A 24,184-nucleotide genomic window follows, 5' to 3' on the forward strand; every position below is an offset into this window, starting at 1 on the left:
CCATTTTCAGGCCCTACCTCATCACAGAAGACCAATCGCGTTTCTTTTCCCCTCTCCCGCCTCCCCACCCCCGGGTTTTCTAGGCTGGTGCTGCTCTAGGCCGTCGCAGCTGATGACGCGATCGATGAGCGACGCAGGAAGGTCACACGGGCTCTTTCAACATGGCGGCGGCAGCTCTGCGGGGCGGCTGGTGCCGCTGTCCGCGGGTGAGCAGACTCGTGGGACTGGTAGGGCAGAAATAAGGGGTCTGGACGCAAGGCTTTTAAGACCTCCTTATCTTCAGTCCCTGGTCTCTCGTGGTTTTTTTCTATGGGTTCCACGGCTGGGTTAGGGTTTGGTCATTGGGTCAGCCGAGGTTTGGGAAAGTAACAGGAAGGCCTTAGGGCGGGAACTGATCCCCCTCAACCCCGTCTTCCCCGCATCCAGCGGCAATGCGCGAAGCTGCCCGGGAACTGGTCACCTTTCACCTGTGGATCTGTTCCCACGTGCACGAGGGAGACCATGGTTTCTGGGGAGACGATGCCCCATTGAGAAAACAGCTTGATGATCTTTAAAGTGACATTCACAGTTCGCGTTTAAATGTCAGGTTCTCTGCGGAGAGTGTTTCCTAAATCGCCACTCCTAATGATTAGAGTGGAAATGCAGGAAATAATTCCTCCTCTGGATAAGACCTAGAATTCTTGACTTAGCTCAATGGCCTGTTATACACACGCAGAATATAGTTCTATATAGTTCTAATATAGTTTATATTGCTATTGTTTAACCCAGTCTCATTAGGTTAAGGAACCTGAAACTCAGAAAGATTAAACAATCTGCTCATAGCCCCCGGAGCTAGTAAGTTGCTGATCTGATCTAAAGCCCAGATCAGTATTCTACCGCCCAATTAGGAGGAAGGAAAATGTAAAGCAAGTTATTTATACTCTCAAGAGCAACATTTCAGTAACTATAGCCATACTGGTATGCATTTGGACCTTGAGAGCTTGTTTGGAGGATCTACCTGGGAAGAGCAGGTATATGCTTGACCGAAGAAAGGTCATCCTCTTTGACTAAGTGTGCATCTTTGGGAAGAACACACGTGCAGCTGTAAGGGAGGAAGGATTAAAAATGAGACTAACCAGCTAGATCATCTGAGTTAACCCTGACAGTCAGTGGGGTGACAAATGATACAACCTGATCATCTTCACTTCTGAACCTGTGTGAGTTTGGAATGTTACCACTAATTACACAGCTAGGAAAAAGTGGAGAAGAAAAATTCGTAAAATGAAAAGTGCTTCTGGTAGGTCATTCCATTTCAGTGTACCCATGCTGGACTCAGCTGCACACAACTACAAGTTTATTATTTGGTAAGATGAAAAAAGGTCTTTCTCATGAGGTGACCTGGTCTTTTGCCCAGAGGGATTCTGCATTTAGAACCTTTGACCAGGACATTACAGGGCTATTCCATAGTTTTCCCTGCACCAAAAAGTTACTGGTTTGTCTCTGAAAGTTCTCATCTGTAGTTGGAGATAGGCAAAGTGGAGTAGGCTTCAATAAAGATTGGGTCATACTGTTACGTTTATACTGCTCTCGTGGTTTCCTGGTACCTACCCATGTTGTCCCCAGTTCCAGGTGTGGGATCAGGTCCTGGAAGTACAGATGCAACCTATTCTCTTTCTACCTAATTACAGTGGCTTCTCGGATTTTACAAAGATTGCATATGAAGTTAAGGTTCAGCAAATGACTCATGGTGACCCTCTTTTCTGAATGGATCTTTCTCTTTTCCTTAACCAATTAGAGGTGCCTAGGCAACGGAATCCAATTTCTCTTCAGCCACAACCTACCCCATGGTTCAAGCTGCCAGATAAGCCGGCCAGGAAGAGAGCTGACACTGGTGAGTGACCCAGGATACCAATAAGCAGACCCAACAGAGACCTGGAAAAAACCTCACACCAGCACAATCACTTCAGGGAGGGTTGTGTGTTTAGGGCCTTCAGACTTACAGAGAGCAGCAGACCTTGTTTCTGGATGTCCTGGGATATGCTTGGTCAGCCTCCTGTTTTCTTTTGCCAGCAACAAGTCACTTTTACCTCATGGAGTAACACATCCACTTAGCTGTGATGGCTAGAAAAGACATCCTGTATCGAATTGCATTCTCCCTCTCTGGCTTCTGTCTGTGAGTGTCTCACTAAGCCCGGGTATTTAAATATGGAAATAGAGTCACTTCATCATGCCTTGGGTCTCCTTGTGTTTTGGTCACTACTCTTCAACCACACTTCTGTAAGTGTGTCAGTGACTGAGTCCTCAAGTATGCATACTGGCCAGAGCCTCTCCTCAGCTTCCTCCTGATCCTGTCCTTCATCCAATCTAGGAATGGGAATGTTCCCCTTGATTCCTTCCTCCCTGACGCTTTCCCTTGTGGACTGCTAAGACCTAGGGAGGCAGGTCTGCCTTCAGCCAAGGTAACAAGCCTAACACACACCAACTATACATGGCCACTCGCTCGCATTGACTTTCTCTTCATTTTAAAGATAAGAATTGATATAAGTCAAGGCAGCCTCTGTGGCTGTGTAGCTGAGGAGCCTCTGGTCCTCTTGCCCCCATCTCCTAAGTGCTGCACTCTCAGGTGTGTACCACCTACAGTTTGTGGGTGTGTGAATGCGTGTGGGTCTGTGTTTGAATGTTTGTGAGTGTGAGTTGGTGCCTCGCTTTGGTATCTTCCTTTTGACAGACACTATCTTTTAGAGCAGTTTTAGCTTTTAGGAAAATTAAAAGGGGTGGGGATGTGGCTCAGTGGAGCTCTAAGCTGGTCTGGTCTACGTAGAGAGTTCCAGCATAGCCAGTGCTTCACAATGAGACCCTATCTCAACATGCCTCCCCTCTTGCCCCCAAAGAACAAACAAAATTAACTAATAAAAATTTAACAAAAACTATAGAGTCTCCCTGGCCACCTTCTCCCCTTTCCTGCTCACAGGTCCCTGTTTGTCATTGTGGATGACATTGTTACAATCGAACCAGAGTGGACACACTGTTGAGATCTGAAATCTGGTTACATGCAGGTTAATTTCTGTGTTATACATTCCGTGAGGTTCTAACGAGTAGATAAGGATTTGTCCCTATTGTAGAGAGAGTACAAAACAATCTCACTAACTAGGCGTGGTGGTACACATCTGGAATCTCTCACACTTGGAAAGTGGGGCAGGAACATCAGAAATTCTGCTACACAACAAGTTCAAGACCAGCTCCCAGACCCTATTTCAAAACAAACTCCTCCACATAAATAGTAAGAGCAGGGGCTAGTGAAATGAATGTGTGGGTAAAAGTGCTTGCTATACAAGCCTCAGGACTTAAGTTCGATCCCTCTAGTCCACTTCTCAAGCTTCCGTCTGATCTTTACATACAAGCCACTATACATGGCACTATATATAATCATCATTACCAAACAGTCACTGTCCTAAGTGATCCTCTGGGCTCTGCTTGTTCATCCCTCCTTCTTTTAGACCCTTTGACAACCATAAGTATTTTTACTGTCTTTGAGTTTTGCCATTTTTGGAATCTCACGCAGTCTGTGGCCTTTTCACATAGCCATATATCAGTTGGTTAGTTGTATGTGCACAGTATTACCTTCAACCAGGAAATACACTCACAGCCAAGGAAATACAGAAGAAACTAGAGGGACAGTGCTCACTACCTCCCCCAGGCTCATGCTAGCCCAGCCTTATTATACACCCCAGGGCTTCCCCTCCTTGCCCAGGCAATGACTCTATCCCACTGTGGGCTGGGAACCATCCCACATTCACTATTAATCAAGATATTCCCCCACCAGGCCAGTCTGATCTGGACAGTCTCTCAATTGAGACTCCTTTTTCTGGTGATTCAAGTTAACAGTTACAAGTAACTCCAACTTGAAACACCTGACACAGTGTAAATACTATGTCAGTAGTTGCTACATTGTGATGTTAGGGAATCATAAAAGTAAAACAGAGCTGGAGAGATCTTTTTTGAGGACCTGAGTTCAATCTCCAGCACCCACATCAGGTAGTTTTACAACTGCCTCTAACCCCAGTTCCAGGGTCGTCTGATACCTTTGAGCTCTGTAGCCACATATATTCATGTGCACATACCCACCCCTCTGTACACATGATTAAAATAATAAAAACAAATCTTGAGAAAAAAAGAAAAACAAACTTCCATGTGTTTAATTTTGGTTTGTTTTTGAGACAAGATCTTGCCATGTATGTTGGAACCTGAGATGTAGACCAAGCTGGCCTCAGACTCGTTACTGAGATCCAAACCAGGTTTAATCTCAAAATCTCCATGTGTCAGCCTCTCTCTTGTCGTCGATGTTGTTGCTTAAGCTTTTGTTTGTTTGTTTGTTTGGAGACAGGGTTTCTCTGTGTAGTCCTGGCTGTCCTGGAACTCACCCTGTAGACCAGGCTGTCCTCAAACTCAGAAATCCGCCTGCCTCTGCCTCCCGAGTGAGCTTATTTATGAAACATTATTATTTAGAGAAGAGCGTGTTTGTGCCACGGTGTATGTATGGAGGTCAGAGGACAACTTGCAGGAATCTGTTTGTTCCTTTCACCGTGTAGGTCCCAGAGATGGAACTCAGTCTTCTGAGTGCTGGGGTTACAGTATGTGCCACTCCACCTGGCTCAGAAGCTTTGCTTGTTTCTTTTTACTGTACAGTTATATACGGCCGTTTTCATGCAAGTATATGAATGACTTCTAGCATGTTCCTCCCCCAATACTCTTCCTTTTCTTGACCCTCCCACTAGTCCCTTTTGTTTCCCCAGCTTTGACTGTATGTCCCCCCACACTCACTCTCTCTTTCTCTCTCTCTCTCTCTCTCTCTCTTTCTCTCTTTCTCTCTCTCTCTCTCTCATACACACACACAGACATACACATTATTTGATGTAGCTATAAAATCTCACACCCACAACTGAGCAAATGCACAAAGTATTTGTCTGAGTCTAACTTTAATTTACTTAATATGACTTAATATGGTTATTTCCAATTGTACGTGATATTTTCCAGAACAGCACATAACTTGATTTTTTTTCCCGAGACAATTTTTTTTTCTTTACATAACTCTGACTGTCTTGGAACTCACTTTGTAGACCAAGCTGGCCTTGAACTCAGATCCACCTGGTTTGCCTCCCAAGTGCTGTAATTAAAGGTGTATTCCACCATATCTAGCCATAACTTCATTCTTTGTGGCTGAAAACAACTCCATGTTCTCTGTTCATCTCTCTGTTGGTGGACACCTAATTTGGTTCCATGTCTTGCATATTGTGACTAGTGTGGCAATGAGCATGGGTATGTAAGATTTTATTTTTGACTTGTGGTTGATAACATCAATAGATATGAACCTGTGAACACATAGGGCTTATAGTGTAACTTATCATGGGTGTTCCTGTAATTCAAATTCTGTTGTAATAAAAAAAGATGTCTATTCACTGTTAAACACCACTGTCAACAGAGGGGAAGAAATTGGGCACTCAGTGGTAACCAGACCATGTGTGCCTTTCTTTCTAGCCTCTAAATGTTCTTTCTTTCTTTTTTTTTTTTTCAATTTTACATTCTTTCTAGACCAAATCTTACTCTTCTGGGAGCAGAAAAGGGTTTTTGTCAGGCTTGCTAGATAACATCAAACAAGAATTAGCCAAAAACAAAGAGATGAAAGAAAGTATAAAAAAGTTCCGAGATGAGGCCAAGAAGCTAGAAGAGTCGGATGCCCTCCAGGAAGCCAGAAGAAAATACGTGAGTATCTCAGTCTCATCTTTATTCCCTGGACCAGAGTCACTGGGAGAAGGCAGCTAGATCATAGCACTGATTCAGAGATATCAGAACAGGAGCAGGTTGCCTATGCCTCTGGGCCTTGCAGGGTTCTCTGTGGCACTGTAGTTAAACTAGTCCAAGAGTGGTCATTTAGTTTGGCAAGGCATCTTCAGCACTTGTGTAGATAGCACAGCATAGTCACCAAAGTAATTACTTTTGGGAGAACTCCAAGACATGCTAGAATGACATCTGCATCATGTGATCCATCATGTGACAGCTTAGAGCCATAATGCTAATATGAAATGGGCCATAATGCTGGTGTCACTTAGTGCTTGCTACTCTTTTGTGTGTATTTTATGTGTACATGTGCACATTTATGCATTTGAAGGCCAGTGGATAGTGTATCTGTCTTTCCTGATTGGTTGCTACCTTATTTTGCGGGGCAGTTAGGGTCTTTCTCTGAACCTGAAGTTCAGTGAACTCTGTTGAACTGGCCATCAGTGGTCATTAAGGATCCGCCTGTCCCGCTGTCTGGCACCTCCTCACCCTTCTCCAACACTGGACTAATAATACCTGCCTCGACTTTTTTATTTCTTGTGAGTTCTGGAGATGGAAGGTTCTCATGCTTGCATAGTAGGCACTTTATGCACTGACCCACCTCTCTACCTAATTACGCCCTGGTATCTCTTGAATAGCCACCAAGTTCTGGCCACTGGGACTGGTCTTGGCATCTTTATAGCATTCAAGGGCCCCGTAAGGAGGCACAGTGGTCCTGTCTGCCAGTGAGCAGCTGAGCCTCAGTGCAGTGCTCTTAGCTGGGTCCTCTGCATTTGGTTCTATTGATCCCCACCAGTTCCCCCAGGAAGGCCTTTTCTTTCTATGCATTTCCAAGCTATTTATTTGGAGGGTACTCCTGTGTGACCTGATGAAAGATGCCCTCGTCCCATCAGTAAAGAATGAATTATCTGGGAACAGAGCAAGCCAGGGACCCAAGCTTGAACTATGGAAATAAAATGGCATTGATGAGTAGAGGTTGGCAGAACCATCTCTTTCCACTCAGAGAAAGACTTAGGGTTTGGAGGTAGCTCCCAAGTAGACATTCATGGGTGTGGTGGTTTGAATAGGTATTGCCCCCATAGACTCACGCGTTTGAATGCTTAGCCCATAGGCAATGACAGTATTAGGAGGTGTTGTTTGAGGAAGTATGTCACTATGGTGGGTGGGCTTTGAGGTCTCAGATGCTCAAACTAGGCCTATTATGGTAGTTATTTTCCTTCCTGATACCTGAGGATTCAGATGTAGAAAGTTGTCATGGTTATGGTGTCTCTTCAGAGCAAAAAGCCCTATGTAAAACAATGGAGTTGAAGGTCTTCACAGAGTGTAAGCAGCCAGTACTCCTGGGAACCTTTGATTAGATGATCAAATTCTCTGCTGTATCCAAATAAAAAGAGGAAATTCTCTGATCCTAGAAAACCATCGAATCCGAAACGGTGCGTACCAGTGAAGCAATAAAAAAGAAGCTTGGAGAGTTGACAGGGACAGTGAAGGAGGTAAGGCCCGAGGCTGACCTGACAAGGGCTGAAAATAGAATGGGAGGGGCTCTCCAACCTAAGTCAGGGTACAGGTAGGTGTAGGCTCCTCCTAGAGGGATAGTACTCCGAGCCGGGTTGGACATCCTCTCACTTTCGCTAAGTGTTTCCCGTGGCTGGGAATTCCCATTCTATTCTTGCCCTTTCTAGGGAGAATCCTGAACTTTAGGGGTAGAATGCAGTATTCTTATTCTCAAGGCTGTGCTATGGGCCTATGTGACATCCTCCCCTCTGTCTCTGTCTCTGTCTCAGTAGAGTCTTGATGAAGTCAGTAAGAGTGACCTTGGCCGGAAGATCAAGGAGGGGGTAGAAGAGGCCGCCAGAACAGCCAAGCAGTCAGCAGAATCAGTGTCCAAGGGTGGGGAGAAGCTGGGCAAGACAGCAGCCTTCAAAGCCATCTCCCAGGTGAGTGAGCCTGGCTCAGGCCAGGCAGGATCAGGGACCTCCTCAATGGTGGCTCTCAGCAACCACAGGCCGGTTCTCCCCTGCAGGGTGTAGAGTCAGTGAAGAAGGAGATTGACGAGAGCGTACTTGGACACACGGGGCCCTACCGCCGGCCTGAGCGGCTCCGGAAAAGGACAGAGTTTGGAGCAAAGTTCAAAGAAAGCAAAGAGTTGAAGCCTAATGAGTAGGTCCCAGACAGGCCCTGAGTGGTCCCCTGGGAGGTTCCTGTGCAAGTCTGTCTCTCTCAGGGTTCCTGGCTCCCTCCTGAGAACTGGGGGGTTGAGAGATGGGTGAGGGAAAAGAGAGGAAAGAAAGCCGGAGCCGAGGCTCCTGGATCTGGAGCCATCCTCTGCCAGCCTCCCAGTGCGCATAGGAGGGTGCAGGGCCCTGGGGTGACCTCTGTGGGCTGAAGTCCACTCCGGCCGCCGCCTGCCTTTTCCCACAGGGAAGAGCTAGGGGTTGTGCTACACAAGGACTCCAAGTGGTACCAGCAGTGGAAGGACTTCAGAGAGAACAACATTGTGTTCAACCGTGAGTACGGCCAGCCTGCGGGGTCTCAGGCCGGACAGTGGCAACAGATCCCAGCCGGGTACTAGACAGAACCCCACTTTATAGAAAGAAAGATGGGATCAGACAGGGTCACACACCTCCTTAAATCTACCTGCCCAGCTAACTGTAGCTCTTGTCACTAAGGCACTAGATGGTCACCCCTCAGAGGATAGTTAAGATGTCAGGAGCCCTGGCATTCACAGAGGTGGTGCCGGCCTTGGCGCAGACTCTGGGACTGCTCTTTACTTTCAGCCAGCCACAGGATTTCTCCGGGGGCTGAGCAGGAGAGCCACTGCCTACATACCCTTATCCTTTCTCCTGTGAAGACTGTTAGAGGCCTGTGTTTCCTTTGTAGTGGAGGCAACAACCACCAGGGGTAGCGTCCCAAATTTTGTACAGCCTTTCAGAAGCTGTAGCTGAGTTTCTGCATTTTTACAGGTAGTCTGATAGATAATCCACATTCTGAAATGAGGAGGCAGACTCAGGCCCACAGATGGCTTGCCTAGAACTGACCCATGTCAAGAAGAGGAGTCTTGCAGAGAGTTCTCTGGAACTGGAGTCAGGGTATCTCATCGGAAGGTCCCTTTCTCTAGCTCCTGTGTGTATCCATAGGTTTCTTTCAGATGAAGATGAAATATGACGAGAGTGACAATGTCTTCATCCGGGCATCCCGGGCCGTAACCGACAAGGTCACTGACATGCTGGGTGAGCGTGGCTTCAGAGCCATTCTTTGTTCCCTAGCTGCAGCCAAGTCTGGAAGCTAAGCCCTAACCTGAGGGCTCCTCTCCCTGCAGGAGGTCTTTTCTCAAAGACAGAAATGTCCGAGGTGCTAACGGAGATCCTGAAAGTGGACCCAACCTTTGACAAGGACCGCTTTCTTCATCAGTGTGAAACTGACATTATCCCCAACATCCTAGAGGTGCGAGCTATCCACATGTCATGGTGGGGCCTCCTCCTCATTCTGGGTGGTACCCTAGGGATGAGTCTACCTCAGAGCAAAGTTACTGGGACTGTTTTCTGAGCAGATACTTAGCCTGTGGTATAGCTGCAGTCAGGGCTCAGCCTGGGAGCAATATCTCTTAACACCTTCCCCAGCTACAGAGGCCTGTGTCCTACCATGACAGTTAGGGTTCTCAGAAGGGAGCACTAGCCCTCTCCTATGCTCTGTGCTGGCTGTGGAGGTTTCTTGCCTTCTCCATGGGGCATGATAACTCCAGGTTGGGTTTCTCTCTGTTTTTATGGTCAGTCATGGCTCTTGTCCCTGAAGTTCTATATTGTGCCTCCTGGTAAGGTGTTCCTGAAGCCATTTCCAGAGATTGCTGGGAACAGCCCAGGAGCCCCAGCTTTTCAGGAGAGAAGGAGACAACTAGTACATTCTCATTCAGACCCAGGGCACCCTGGCCATGTAAGAGCCAAGAAGGTCTGGAGCCACTGTCTCTGGCAGTCCTGGCATTTTGTATACAGTTGTTCTTGCCTCTTTGGTTTGTAAGCCAATAGAATGAATCTTGTTCAAGTCACAGAGCAGCACACTTACCTATATTGGCTGGTTGTCTGCCTCCACCTGTCTGAAGCACTCAGAACATGGCAGGATCTGGGGCAGTCCTGCTCAGGTCAGGCCTTTATTACACCCTTCACAGTACCGTGAGAAAACCTCCCAACCCCCAGGCCCTCCTCCTTCCACTTACCTCCGTGTGGTTTATCCTCTCCTCTCGTTCCAATTTCCCAGCCTTCTCACTCTTTGGTCAGGACTGAAAGGAGGTGGGAAGGGAGCTGTCACCAAGAACAGCAGGTGTCACCCAGGCAGCGTCTGTAGGACTGCACCACAACTGCTTCTTGCTTCCTCTCTGGGCACCTCCCTCACCCTCCTCAACACAACTACCTCGGTTTGTGTGGCTATGTCCTCTACCTCATTGTAGCCTGCCTGATTTCTCACTGTCCAAAGCCTGGTCCTCAGGGAGGTATGCTTGGAAGGCATCTCCTCCACTGTGAGGACTCCCCTGCTCCCCATATCTTTCCTTGTCTTGCACTCAGAAGACCAGAACTGTCTGAACGTAAGTGAAGGGACTGGTCTACTCCCACTCAGGACACCCACAGCTGCCTGTCAACCTAACCTAGCCTCTTTCTCTTCCCCAGACCCAGGCTGGTGAACAGGACTCCAGGGTCTCCAGGGAAGGCCGTTGCATTCTGCTGTAAAAGCTCACTCAGCTTCTCGTGCTTATGTTTTCCTTCTCCCTCTTTAGGCCATGATTTCCGGGGAGCTTGACATTCTCAAAGACTGGTGCTATGAAGCTGTGAGTACCATTTTTCTCTCCAGCTAAAGAGCAAAGCAAAGCAGAAACAAAACACTGTCAGAAGGGCTAGAGTATGTCTTAGAGACAGGCATTTTTCTAGCATATATGGTGTCTTGGGTTCTATCCCTAGCAATGCAAAGATAGATAGATAGATAGATAGATAGATAGATAGATAGATAGATAGATAGATAGATAGACAGCTTGGGTGGCTCTGGCTCTCATGTCCAGTGGGAGAGGGGTCTTCACATCTGATATACTTGGTTTCCACAGAGCCCAGCAGCCCACCTTTCTGTCCTTTCCTCTGCATGTGATGCACAGGTGCCCACAGATCGAGCTTAATAAATGCATGAAGGCAAGGTTCTACTATTAAACTATATCTTCAGCCCTGCAAACTAATGGGGGTGGGGGAAGGGGTGCATATGTATCTGTAAAGGTGTATGAGTGTATACATATTTACATGAGTATGTAGGCACGTGCATCTGGAGGCTTGAAGATTGGTGAAGGTTGATCACAATTACTCTCCACCTTAAGTGGAGGCAGGGATTGTTGCTGAACCCAGAGCTTGTTGTTTCAGCTGTCCTAGCTAGCCAGCTTGCCTATGAGCTCCCTGTTTCCACCTACTGGGCCCTAGATGTACAGACAAAGCTTCCACACCTATCCATCTTTTGTGTGGGTTCGTGAGATCCAGACTCTAGTCAGTTCTCATGCTTGCACAGAAAGTGCTATCTCCCCAGCACCCAGAAACTAATTTTGGTTAAAGTGAATCACAGAAATGATTCTTGACACAAATATAAAATTTCCAGGGTGGTCTGTTGTCTTTTTTCTGCCCAGCTTAAGTGGCAGTGATCAGGACCCCATGAAAGATGGCCTGGGATGTGCAGGTTGGGAGCTTCCTATTCAGGAAGGTGATAGAAGAGCTCACTTGAATGTATGAAGTTTCCCTTAGCTCTTCTGAGCCCATACATGGTAGTGACAGGTGCCTCATGGTGATTATGAGTTCATTTAAATATGAAGTATTCACAATGTCCCAGCAGGTCCTCCCTCTAATAAGATAATGTAACAAAGATTAAGACAGAAATGTGGGTAGACTTCCCGGCTGAGGAAGGACATTGTGTCCTAAGGAGGCCCTAGCTGCTTCCCAGAGTCAGGGCTCAAAGATCTCCGGGTCACAGTCAGAGCAGGCTGTGGGGGAGCCAGTATCTTCACTGGGAGCACATGCTGTCTGCTCTTTCCTGGCAATCTCCCTGTCCCCATGGAACTCCTGCTCTCATCTGGTCTGCTCAGGCCACCTTACCTCACCCTACTGGCTTCTGGCTCTGTCTCTCCAAGCAGGGTTGTGGGGTTTTTGTTTTGTTTTTCTTTCAGCTTCTTTGTGTGAAGCAATCTGGAGCCTTTTTTTGGCTCATCCTATTCTGTACCGAGCGCACAAACAACTTGGGGAAAAGCAGAGGAGAAGATCTGTCAGGTTCTCTTTTTAAATACTCCCCTGCACTGGTGACTAAGCCAGTGGGCATTTAGGAGAGCTCTCTTCCTCTTCCTCCTGTCTCCCTACCTTCTCTTTCTCTTCCTTTGGAACCACAAAGTCGTGGCTGATCTTTTCTATCAAGAGTGGCCTGGTACCCCTAGAACACAGCTGAAATTCTAGTTCGCTTCCAGTGAGGTGTTTTTAGAATGTTATCTTGAAGATACGCATGGGTGTGGGGCATGACACTATTTTTAGAGTGCTTACCTCACATGCCAGAAGCTATGAGTTTGATGCCCAGTACTGCATACACCAGGTGTGGAGACAACTGTTTACCATCCGAGCACTGGGGAAGTAGAAGCAGCAGAGTCATCTTTTTTTCTTTCTTTCTTTCTTTTTTTTTTTTTAAAAAGATGTGTTCATTATGTATATAGCATTCTGCCTGCATGTATGCCTGCAGGCCAGAAGAGGGCACCAGATGTTCTTATAGATGGTTGTGAGCCACCATGTGGTTGCTGGGAATTGAACTCTGGATCTCCAGCCCAAGTCATCTTTTGCTACATAGAGTTCACGGCTAGCTTAAGCTACATGAAACCCTTATCTCGATAGCAATAAACAACAGAGACCCACCATTGGAAAAACTCACTCTTCCAAAGTGGGGAGGGTAGGTATTACCATAGAGGGTTGACACTGCTTTGTGTATGTTTTTGCCACAATGCCCGTGTGGAGGCCATAAGACAATCTCAAGTGTTGATCCTCATCCCTTATCTTGTGTGAGACAGGATATCCTGTTCACTACTGTGTGTACGCCAGGCTCGATGGCCAAGAGCTTCCAGAGATTCTCCTGTCCCCTGCAGGAATGCTGAGGTTACAGACGTGCTGGGTTTTGGAGATTTGAACTCAGGTCATCATATTTGTGCAGAAAGTGTTTAATCCACTGAGCCATCTTCCAAGCCCAGCACTACTGCTAACCCATGCTACTCCCACTCCTCTGCAGCATATCCGTTATGCCCATAAAAAGTCCAGAAATGCCTTCACACCATTTTCTGTCTTAGTTGCCTCCATACTCAAACTGCTCTCCATGTGGCTTCATGTCCCCCAAGCTCTTGGGGCAGTGAAGGGTAGCACCTCGGGTGTTCTGTGAGAGAGGCCACTCAAGCAGTGAGTTCTAGGGCAGCCCACAGGTTTGGGACAAATCCTAGAAAAGACATCTGATTCCAGGCCAAGATTCTAGGGGAGGTGAATCTGGGAGCAGCAGAGACGAGCCAAGAGTCCCCCGGCTTACCCTGGGAGTGTACTTTGGATGATGCTGTGAATTACCTACTACACTGATTAATACTGCTCCTGCTTGGAAGTATGGCTCTTTCCATAATGAAAAGTGTACAGGTCTGGCCAGCGAAGAGTGGCATCCTTCTGGGCTTAGACTTGCGCTCTTGGCTTCTGCCGGTCCAGGTGCTAGGGCATTTAAATGTAGCTATACTTCTGGGTGTGACCCAACCCCTCTCAGTGGCTGACTGTATGGGCATATTGCCTCTCATTGCAGACCTACAGCCAGCTGGCCCACTCCATCCAGCAGGCCAAGGCTTTGGGCCTCCAGTTCCACTCCCGAGTCCTGGACATCAGCAATGTGGACGTAAGTCACCCCCAAGGAAGCAGCTAATCAGAGTGAAACACCAGCTGACATAGGCTATGAAATGAAGCCAGGCCTGCTGATTCCCACTACTCAAGGCAGGAAGATTGTGCATTTAAGGTCTGCTTGGGCTACGGAGTGAGTTCCAGGCTAATCTGGGTAACTTTGTGGCATAGTTTCAAAAAAAGAAGTGGCCTGGGGATTTAAGGCAGTGGTAAGAGTCCTAGCTTAGCATTTGTAAGGCTAAGGGTGAACTCCTAGTCCAGTAACAAACAAAACTGTACTAACCTGCCACCCAAAGCTTTCCATAGTTCTGTGGTTGAAGTGTAAGTGATTTCCTCCCAAACGATGTGACTTAAGTCATTGGTTGATGTTTGCTTGGTTTTGCGGGGAAGGCTGGTCTGTATTTGTCTACATCTGGTATTCATACAAAAAATGAAAAATAAAAAGAACAAAATTATATGCGGTGAGCCAGGCATGGAGACACATACCTAGAATTCAAGCACTCTGGAAGTTGAGGCAGGAGGATCCCAAAAGTTCAAGGGCAATCTGAGCTAAATAACTTTATTATAAAATAGGCTTTGTTAGTGAGTGTGGTAGCTCATGCCTATAATCCCAGCATTGAAGGCCGAGGCAGTGGAATTTAGGGCCATTCATAAGTTAGTTCAAGCCCACCCTATGTTACCTGAGATGTATCAAAATAAAAATAGGCTTTGTATTAGATAGCTTTGCTTATGTGTAGGCCGACATATTTGCTAGGATGCTTATTACATTTGGTATTTTATGAGTTTTGATGATACTTTCAAGTGTGTTTGTTAGGGCGCCGCTCATCCTGCATGCAGGAGCACTCGTGTTGCTGAGCAGGTGGTGAGCATTGCCGAACCCTCCAGTGCCCTTGAGATCCATTGGCAGTGGTGCTCCTGCCTCTGCAGCATGGGTCCCTAACAGGCAGCTCAGCTTCAGTCACCAGGACTTCTTACCTTGAGGGAGCTGCAGGCAAAGTGGAGCCAACTTCCTGCCTTCCTTCACCGCTTGCCCTTCATGAACCTGCATGGACCCAGTCTGGGAACAGAGAAATCACACAGTTGAAGGCCTGGAGTTGTTCATGAGAAGGAGCCCATTGGAAAAACTCACTCCTCCATAGTAGGGAGGGTTGTACCATACCTTTAGCAGGGCAGAGTGACAGACGTTTTTCCTACAGAGTGCCAACTTTAGGGCTTTTCATCTCCAGGGCTTTGAGTGCAGGGTGGAGGTATACAATTCTGAGGCCCGTACTTCTGTGTTCCCTGCAGCTGGCCTTGGGCAAGATGATGGAGCAGGGCCCAGTGCTGATCGTTACCTTTCAGGCCCAGTTGGTGATGGTGATCAAGAACACCAAAGGCGAGGTGTATCACGGTGACCCGGTGAGTAGCAATCGAGGGAACGGAGGTTGGGGACAGCTTTTCACATACAGGGCCCTGTGCATGCCTCCCCAGCACAGAGCCAGGCAGGCTCTGGGGTTGAAGAGAAGTACCACAACTACAAGTTGAGACCTTTTTGAAGTCAGAGCACCATTTCACCTGACCAGCGACCAGAGCCAGCAGCCCTGAACACCCATTCCTGTGGCCCCTCCTAGAGCCTTCCCTGACTCCCTCAGTAGCCCTTCTGTATACCCACCAAGCCTGGCCCCTTACTCTGCTGGGTCTCCACAGGACAAGGTACTGCGAATGATGTATGTGTGGGCACTCTGCAGAGACCAGGAGGAGCTCAACCCTTATGCTGCCTGGCGCCTTCTGGACATCTCAGCCTCCAGCACAGAGCAGATCCTCTGAGGCCAGCAATGAAGTGAAGTCTAGGCAGCTCCAGGCTAGACTATCATGGGACAGACACACAGAGACACTTTGGCACATCTGATACAGCTGTGAACTGGCTTCTGCCCCAAGTTCTTCAGGACAGCTGTGAAAAACAGCTGGTCAAGGAAAGAGCTTGGGATGTCTAGCAGGAGGGGGATGTTCCTGAGTGTCACAGGGTTACTGACAGTGTCAGTGGAAGGCCCCAGCCCAGGGACTGCTATAGGGTGAGGTCTGGCCTCCTGTTCCAAGTAGTCCACTGGCTTTGCCTGCCAACCCACTTTAGGGCCTTTTTTGTTTTTGTTTTTAAATCAGTGCTCTTACTTCCTGTACATAAGCCTAAGATCGGACATAATAAAACACCAAAGCGCAGACGAGCGGTGTGAACGGTCTGATGTGTACATCTCTGCTGGGAAGGCTGGCACTGAGTGCCTGTCATAGACCTTCTAAATCAGTGAAGGATTATAGCCAGACAGAGTGCTGCTTTCTCAGGCCAAGACCCTGCCCTTTTGTGGGAAAAATAAACATCCCACCTGTCAGGGGTCTCTGTTGAATTGAGGGTTCCCTGAGACTGGCAGCTTAACATTAATAGGCGATGTTTGGGGCCATCGGGGTCCTCTTAAAACAGGCTAGAGTAAAGGGTTGGCCTGGAAGAATAGGGATACAGACACTGAGATCAGGGTGAAGCTTCCGTGGTAGAGGCTAGTAACTGCCCATGTCCTGGCGAGGTCCTGGGTGCTCTAAGAGCTGGAAGCTGGGGCTGTCTGGGCTGGCACAGTGATGGGAAGCTCCAGTCTCCTGATAGGCAGTCTGGGGCGGGGTCACAAGCCCAGGCACAGCTCCTAACACAGCCGCCACCCCCTCGCAGCCCCGCCCCCGTCGTCATGGGAACAGCCGCGGCGGCCCGGCTGGCGCGCGGCTCTCCTTCCTCGGTCTCCACAGCTCCAGGGGCGGGTGGGGTGGGCTGAGCTGGGGCTGCCACAGCCTCTGCCACTACCGCCGCCACCCGGGGAAGACCAGAGCAAAGCAGCGTACGAGTCCTGAGAGAAAGAAAGAGAGGGGCTGCAGGGCGGCCGGTCCCCGTCTAGGACCAAGGGTGAGGGGGGCGCGCTGTAGCCCGGGAGGTGGCTACAGTGGGGGAGGGGGGTCTTGGGCCTTGGAGAACAAAGGGAGCGGGGCGGGGACCAGTTCAAACAGTGCAGCTCTGATCTCTGTCCCAGCGCGTTCGCACCTGTTGTGCGCGAGCTGGGCAGATCTAAGCTGACCTGTCCCGGCTCTCAGCGACCCCACCTGCGCGCACCGCTGGAGTTGAGTCCCCGCGTGGCTGTGGCGGCGGAGCGCACAGGCGGGGCATGGGCGTAGCCCGGAGACGACAGTACGGACAGGGATGATACTGTGGGATACATCAAAGGGGCGACTTCAGAAGGGGTGGATGGAGGTGCAGGAAGGGCATAGCCTCATTCCCAAGGACCCCGGGGTGGGTACCCCTCTCTCCGCAGAGCGCGACGATGTGAGCTATGAGTGCGGCGTGGACACTATCACCGGAGCCGCTGCCGCCATCGACGGGGCCCCCGGTGGGCGCGGGCCTGGACATCGAGCAACGCACGGTGTTCGCCTTCGTGCTCTGCCTGCTCGTGGTGTTGGTTCTGTTGATGGTGCGCTGTGTACGCATACTGCTAGACCCCTACAGCCGCATGCCCGCCTCGTCCTGGACCGACCACAAGGAGGCGCTCGAACGTGGGCAGTTCGACTATGCGTTGGTGTGATGGGGAACCAGTCCTGGGCAGGTCCTTAGGAAGATTCCTGCAAGGGTCAGCCCCGTGGAGGGGTGCCACCAGCCTGGACTGCGCTCTACGTTATGCCTAGATGCCCTAGCTCAGAGTTGAGGGCGTTTGGAGAAGTCCAGTCCTTACCCACCTTAGCCACCCATCTTCCTTCCTGGCCAGTCCAGAACCCCACCTGGTGCCTTTATCTGCCCTGTCCCCTTCTCTCTACTCACTCACCCTCGCTGCTGATCTCTCAACACTGAGTACCTAGTGAGCGAAGGACCCCGTTCCAACCTCAGCCTTCCCCAACAACCAGGCATGTTCTATCCTTTCCTCGGAATGCAGTCTCCTTATCTCTTACTTCTTTCCCCGTTATGGTTATCACGAATTTCAGTGCATTCCATGAGTTCTGGCCCTGGCAGGCAGGCTCTCTTGTACTGACATTGGACGCTGCTTACCTAGAATGCACGGTACAGCCTGCCCAAGAGACAGACCCTGAAACCCCACCATGGCAGCTGCTTATGTTGATAATGTCTGGCACTTTATGTGCAGGAGTACAAGCAGGCTCATCCCCTTCCCAGCCCCAGCCCTAGCACAGGTTAGAGTGCCTTTCCTTTGCACCACGTCTCCCATCTCCCCCTTGTCGCCATGCCCTTCCCTTGCCGTTCACACCTCCCTGCCTCTGAACGGTGGAGATAATAAAAGCTATTATTGAGTGTTTACTGCATGTAAAGCAGATTGCTGAGTTAGCCAGTCCTGTTCTTAGTCTGTTTGCTTCTGAGAGTTTGTGACAGACAGCCAAGGAGCCAAGCTCCTGTTAGGATCCTCTATTCTACAAGCCAGGAGACTAGAAGTCCTATCTGCTAAAATGACTTGCCCCAAGCCATTGATCTGGAATTAGAACCCAAATCTGCTGTTGTCTTTTAACTGCTGCCTAATCCTGCAAACACTCAATTTCATACACAACCCTTCAGTAGCTTTGGAGGTGGGGGGCTAGCAACCACCTCCATCCCTGTAGCTCACGATATAGCAACCCCACACATACACTCTCTTCTTTTTCTCTTGACCCAGGGAGTCATAGGGGACTATGAGGAGTTAGCCTAGAGGTTATTTTCCAAAAACCATACCTACAGCCCCCAAACTCCCTCTTGTCCCCATCAAGTGTGTCTCAGAAGCTGTGGGTTTGGCTTTGTGGGGCTGTGACTAGGGAGTGGGTTGGCTTGGCTCCATGATCTGCCTGGGAGATGTGTTGAGATCCTCAGGGAGCCGTGTGCAATGTGTGGGGGGAGAATTGAGCTTTTCTATAAAAGGAAAGCCATGCGAAGGCACAGCTCAGGGAACAGAAATTTTACTCTCAACTTGTTAGGCTGGGGGAGGGCGCTCTGGCGGGAGGGCACCTGTTTCCCCAGAGACCTAGCTCCAGGCCGGTGCAGTACTCCATACCCATAGAGCAGGTGGGAAGGCCTACACCATAAGGGGTGAGTGGTCTTGGGGTTCAACTGTAAGTCCAGCCACTTGCTGCAGCTGTAACCCATACCATCCTAAAACTCCCCCAGTTCTGCCTTCCTCTTCCCTTCATTTCTAGGGGTAGTTAATGCTCCAAGACCATTTCCAGAAATTCTCCCTTCTTCCTCCAGTCCTCTGCTAGTCCCCCTGGGGAATCCTCTCCTTGGAACCAGGGCTTTGCTCCTTCCATCACGTGGCTACACTGCTGGCTTCAGTCATCTGAAAACTTGCCCCTAACACCTGTCCCTCGACAAGACCAGCCCAGCTTTTCTCTTCCACCTGTATTTGTCAAAGAACCATCCACATGGTCACCAAGGAGCTCCTTCTGCCAAATTAAGCTCACTCTAGAAAACGGCTTTTTAAATTATTATAAGCTTGTGAGTAATGATGTGGGTGTACATGCATGTTTATATACCATGTGTTTGGTCAAACAGTTTTCAGGAATTGTTTTCTCTTTACCTTTACATGATTTCAAGGAATTAATCTCAGATGCCAGGCTTTGTACCAAGTACTTTACCCTTGCATCTATCTCACCAGCCCAGGCACCAGCTTTTGCCAGGGACAACACTGTCTTCCCTGGCATTCCAAACTCCAGCTCCCAAACTGTGCCATTTGGGAGCCCCCGCTCTCATCTTTATGTCATAGGGAAAATCACAGCTAGTTAGATGATAGCTTTATTCAGGGTTACAGGACATCCCAGGAAAAGGTGAAGAGAACCTTATAGTGGTCAGTTGAGGTGGGGGAGGGTGTGCTGAGGGGAATCTAAATGCAAGCACCACACACAGAGGGATGATGATGTGGTACTATTACAGCAGAGAACAAGGCACAGTGGGGCTAGGGACACTTGCCCCAATCTACCAGTCCGGGAATTCTGCCTTTGTGAGTCTTAAATCCCCATTCGATACAACCGTGCTTCACTTTCTGAGGCTGCTGGTGTATGCAGCATCAGAAGGATTAGCTTATGGCTGGACACTGTGTCAGGACATCCACAATCATGTTCCTGACCACCAGTACCAGTGATGCTTGATGGATGTTCTGGACCAAAATCAGAATATCTCATCTGCTGTATCTTTCACCTCGTAGGGGTGGGGACCCGGCTCAAGAGGTCTAGGGGTACCAGGAATGGGTTCAGTGGACAGATCCCAACAGCTTTCCAGGCTAGCCTGGGTTCTGTGGGCTCAGAAGCCTGAGGACTGGCTTGGTCAGGCTCCTCTGGCCCCGTGGAGCCAGTCCCTCCATCTTCAGTCCCAGGCCTGTGGCTCGTCTCTCCAGGGAGAGAAGTCTGGGGAGCCATCAGTTGATCATATGTTTTGGTCATATGTTCCACCAGGGCTGTGCAAGGCAGGTGGGACAGTTCCTCTGGAAGTGACATGAGCAGGTTAAGGACCACAGCTGACTCTGATAGAAGGAAAGGGAAAGAATGAGAGAGGACAATGTTTTAACAATCCTACTCCCCCCCCCCCACACACACACACAGTATAGCCCCTCTCCTCTCTAGTAGTTCTTACCAGCTGCTGAGAGCTCAGGGCCACGGCCACCCCGGGAGGAGAAGGAGAGGTATTTGTAGATCTTCTCAAAGTCCACAGCAAAGTCTCTCTCTGTGGAGGATCCAGCCAGGGACTTGGTTGGGGCATCAGGGTCAGGGACAGTGACCTCTGAGGTAAGGCCAGAGGTCTCAGGGTTGATACCAGAGGCCTTAGGGTCAGGGACAGAGGCCTCCCGAGTGGGGTCAGCAGCAGTCATAGGGACAGGCCCAGAACCTTCAGGGGTAGGATCCTTCTGTCCATCTTGGGTGTTCAAGAACACCAGTGCCTTTCCACAGGCCTTTGTTGGCTTTCCTGGCTTAGAGTGCAGGAGGCTGAGAGGTTCTGCAGCAGCAATGGTGAGCACCTAACAGGGAAGAGCCATCAGGAAAGGAAAGGAGGAAGTCTTTCATCTTCTATTGCTAGGCCTAGAATGAGCCCTCCACCTCTGCACACTCATCAAATCCTCCTCTCTTCTGAAGGTGACCCACACAAGAGATGGCCATAGACACTATTGCTCAAGTGTCAGTGCCTGGCTGGAGTTACTGACTTTGCACCAGGGCCCAGGATCCAGATCTACATTTCATTCTTTCTTTTCTTTTTGGGTAGTGTTAGATGGGGCCTGACAATTCTCTACTCCTTCAAATTTGGAGATTATATACAACATCACTGCCTGACTAAACACAGAGGCTCTCTACCCCTGGGGGACCTGCCAAGGGAGTGGATTTACCTGGGAGAAAGCTGCAGTCAGGGCTTCCTCCAGTGGGCCTGTTAGTTTCTCAGCAAGATCCATCCATACCTGGGTGAAGCCAGTTGGTACATGGTCAGTCTAGAGACAAGCCCCCAGGGGTCTCCCAAGTTTTGCCCTTCCTTGCATTCCTCTGACCAGGTTATCCTCCCTCCTTAAGGGGCAGCCTTGGGCACCCCTCACCTTGCCCTCCTGCCTTACCTCTATGGGGGCTGGGAGCTGTGTTTCTTGACGCCTTGGACCCTGTCTGCCACGTGGTTGAACCTTCTGAATGGCCTCTCGAACCACCCGGCCTTTGAGCTGCTGGATAAAGCGGCGGATCTGGGAAGGAAGACAGGCTTTCTATGAGCTCAGAAATAGAGGCAAGAGCAGAGTCTACTGCCTTGCTGTTTCCAGGCACTGCTTCTGCTCCCTATCCTGGACTAGCCCAGTGTTATGCATTCCCAGAACTGCTGGGACTTGAGCCAAGGCCCCAGTGTGTGACCAGCTACCTAATGAAGATGTAAGAACAAGGCCTATTCTTGCTCCTTCCTAGGGCCACAGTTTGCTCTTATAATGAGAACTAACCTATTCACTTCCACTCCACCTCATTTCCTAGACTTTCACTTCACACTCACTTTGGTTTCACTCAAATTCACTTTTTGTTTGTTTGTTTGTTTGTTTGTTTGTTTTTCGAGACAGGGTTTCTCTGTGTAGCCCTGGCTGTCCTGGAACTCACTCTGTAGACCAGGCTGGCCTCCAATTCAAAAATCCGCTTGCCTCTGGCTCCCCAGTGCTGGGATTAAAGGCGTGCGCCACCACTGCCCGGCTCCCAAATTCACTTTTGTTGTTGTTGTTGATGATGATGATTAATTTTTGAGAGACAAGGTCTCTCTATATAGCACTTGCTGTCCTGGAACTACATAGACCAGGCTAGCCTTGAACTCAAAGAGGTCCACCAATGAAAAGATCCCAGGTGCTGGGGTTAAAGGTGTTTGCCATCACACCTGGGTACCGACTCTGCCTTAATCCATCCCCATCCTCACTTCCACTCACCTCCATTCCGCTATGCTCAGCCGATGTTTCCCCGTCCACACTCTACAGCCTCACAACTCTCCACAGCCTTACCCACAGACTCACTCCACTCAGTTGTCAAGCCCTACCCCCAGGCTTTCCCACTCACATACCACCTCTTCATGCTCCACCTCCTATATATGCTTCCCTCACATACAGACCTGCAGCCCGGCCCCCAAGTTCCCCCCACCCCACCCCCTGCGCCGCAGCTTCACCAGAGCCTCACTCGAAACTTCATTGTCACTCCGCCCCTAGTCAGTCATCTCCATAACCCCGCCTCAAATCCCACCCACATCCCCGCCCTAGACTCCATCTTGCACGCACATCCCGCGCGCCCCTGAGATCCGGGACCGCCCACAGCTCCGGAGCTCCACCCACTCGGCCTGCTGCACCTTAGCTCCGCCCTCACGCTCCCTGGCCCCGCCCCCAGCACGGGACACCACCTCGGCCTCGCTCCGGCCTCGCAGCTCCTTGGCGAGCTCCGCGGCGTCTGGCTCCGGCTGGTCCCGCCGAGCCTGAAGTAGTCTCAGTAGATGCCGCATCTCGCGGGGGCTCCAAGCTGTGGGACCGGTAGCTTCACCTATGTAGCGTGCTGGGACCTTCCGCCGTCTCTGCGGTGGCTTCATGCCGGAACTCTACAGAGCTCTTTCCTGGCAGGCGGGGCTCTTTCCTACGGAGGCTGAGGCGGTCTGAAAGAGCACTACGCGGAAGATTGAACGGATGGGGGCGTGGCTCGCGGTTGTCAGCTGAGGGATGTTGCTACAGAGACTGAGGCGGGCAGAGGGACCAAGTTTTATCTGCGTTTTATGTCACTCATGAGCTGCAGCAAAAAAAAACTTTTAGACCTTCTATTTCCGAACTATGTCATGAAACCCATACTGTGTGCTTTGCTTTTCATAGAGAAGTGGGCAGTTGCCCTCAAATCCTGGGCTTGTCGTTTGTGAGGCAGTGTCTCTCTATGTAACCTTGGCTGGCTTGGAACTCGATATGTAGACCAAGCTGGCCTCAAACTCACAGAGGTCCTTCTGAATGCTCGGTTTAAAGTTATGCTCTTCCACACTTCGCTCATTTACAGTTCTTGCAGACAACACATTTGATTCCTAACACAGACATGGTGGCTCACAACCAACTGCAGTTCCAAGGGCCCTTTTAACCTCCTTAGGCACCAGGCATCCCTATGATGTATGTACATACATACATACATACATACATACATAGAGGCAAAACACATACATAAATCGAAACAAGTCAACCCGGCTTGCCAGGAGTGGTAACCACTATTTCCAGTATTTGGGAGGCTGAGACAGGAAGATCACTGAGTTTACAGGCTAGCCTGGACTACAGTGAAAGCCTGGCTTGAAAGAAAAAATAAGTCTGTGTTATGTGGGTGGACAGCCCTAGAGACTTTGGAGAAGATGATTTAGATTTAGAATTGCCAAGCCTTGGTTTCCTTATTGGTAGATTAAGACTGGAAGTTCCTTTATTGCTGTGTTAGTCAGGATTCTCTAGAGTCACAGAACTTAAGGAATGTCTCTATATTGAGGGAACTTACTGTGATGACTTACAGTCTATAGTCCAACTAACCCAACAATGGGCAGCTGTGAATAGGAAGTCCAAGAATCTAGTAGTTACTCCCCACAAGGCTAGTTGTTTCAGCTGGTCTTCTGTAGAAGCAGGCTCCAACAGATGTGCTGGCAAGTAAGTGCAAGCAGGCAAAGAAGAGTGAATCTTCCTTCTTCCAATGTCCTTATGTAGGCCTCCAGCAGAAAGTTGTGTACCCTACTAGATCTGGGACTTGTTTTGTCCCAGGCTGACCCTGAACTCAGAGATCTCCTTGCCTCAGTCTCCTGTGATTAAAGGCGTGTACTACCTTGCCTGAACCTAAGCTTTTCATGGCCACTATGCCTCAAGATCTCCATGCTAAGATCCAGAAACTTGCGTCTCCCAGCCTCAAGATCTGGACCACAGGTGAGCCCTCCAATTCGGGATTGTAGTTGATTCCAGACGTAGTCAAGTTGACAACCAGAACGGCCTTTA

The 24,184-nt window shown here is 49.5% G+C and overlaps 3 protein-coding genes across 3 annotated transcripts; 2 read left to right on the top strand and 1 right to left on the bottom strand.

Annotated features, from left to right (window-relative positions):
• Nucleotides 1-118: 118 nt before the first annotated feature.
• On the top strand, nucleotides 119-15,926 carry Timm44 (translocase of inner mitochondrial membrane 44). The gene is made up of 13 exons (XM_028785517.1): nucleotides 119-206; nucleotides 1,775-1,870; nucleotides 5,569-5,739; nucleotides 7,227-7,307; nucleotides 7,602-7,751; nucleotides 7,838-7,974; nucleotides 8,236-8,321; nucleotides 8,952-9,044; nucleotides 9,134-9,258; nucleotides 10,580-10,630; nucleotides 13,636-13,725; nucleotides 15,015-15,125; nucleotides 15,414-15,926. Exons 1-13 carry the CDS (start codon nucleotides 162-164, stop codon nucleotides 15,531-15,533), a joined length of 1,356 nt encoding a protein of 451 aa, XP_028641350.1. The 5' UTR covers nucleotides 119-161; the 3' UTR covers nucleotides 15,534-15,926.
• Nucleotides 15,927-16,428: 502 nt separating this feature from the next.
• Ctxn1 (cortexin 1) lies at nucleotides 16,429-18,066 on the top strand. Its single transcript, XM_028785516.1, has 2 exons — nucleotides 16,429-16,647; nucleotides 17,051-18,066. The coding sequence occupies exon 2, from the start codon at nucleotides 17,069-17,071 to the stop codon at nucleotides 17,315-17,317; it is 249 nt and encodes an 82-aa protein (XP_028641349.1). The 5' UTR covers nucleotides 16,429-16,647; nucleotides 17,051-17,068; the 3' UTR covers nucleotides 17,318-18,066.
• Nucleotides 18,067-19,481: 1,415 nt separating this feature from the next.
• Snapc2 (small nuclear RNA activating complex polypeptide 2) lies at nucleotides 19,482-23,031 on the bottom strand. Its single transcript, XM_028785515.1, has 5 exons — nucleotides 22,591-23,031; nucleotides 21,296-21,415; nucleotides 21,077-21,145; nucleotides 20,332-20,713; nucleotides 19,482-20,221 (listed from the first exon to the last, which is right to left on the bottom strand). Exons 1-5 carry the CDS (start codon nucleotides 22,771-22,773, stop codon nucleotides 19,896-19,898), a joined length of 1,080 nt encoding a protein of 359 aa, XP_028641348.1. The 5' UTR covers nucleotides 22,774-23,031; the 3' UTR covers nucleotides 19,482-19,895.
• Nucleotides 23,032-24,184: the final 1,153 nt, after the last annotated feature.

The sequence above is a fragment of the Grammomys surdaster genome, unplaced genomic scaffold (assembly GCF_004785775.1).
Source record: "Grammomys surdaster isolate TR1022 unplaced genomic scaffold, NIH_TR_1.0 125243, whole genome shotgun sequence".
In the NCBI taxonomy this organism is placed as follows: Eukaryota; Metazoa; Chordata; class Mammalia; order Rodentia; family Muridae; genus Grammomys; species Grammomys surdaster.

Coding starts and splice junctions, on each gene's coding strand:
- Timm44 (XM_028785517.1), top strand. CDS start 162: ATGGCGGCGGCAGCTCTGCGGGGCGGCTGGTGCCGCTGTCCGCGG. Junction 5,740..7,226: donor AGGAAGCCAGAAGAAAATAC/GTGAGTATCTCA, acceptor CTCTGATCCTAG/AAAACCATCGAATCCGAAAC. Junction 15,126..15,413: donor AGGTGTATCACGGTGACCCG/GTGAGTAGCAAT, acceptor GGGTCTCCACAG/GACAAGGTACTGCGAATGAT.
- Ctxn1 (XM_028785516.1), top strand. CDS start 17,069: ATGAGTGCGGCGTGGACACTATCACCGGAGCCGCTGCCGCCATCGACG.
- Snapc2 (XM_028785515.1), bottom strand. CDS start 22,773: ATGAAGCCACCGCAGAGACGGCGGAAGGTCCCAGCACGCTACATAGGT. Junction 21,416..22,590: donor GAGGCCGGAGCGAGGCCGAG/GTGGTGTCCCGT, acceptor CTTCCTTCCCAG/ATCCGCCGCTTTATCCAGCA. Junction 20,714..21,076: donor TGACTGCAGCTTTCTCCCAG/GTAAATCCACTC, acceptor CTTCCCTGTTAG/GTGCTCACCATTGCTGCTGC.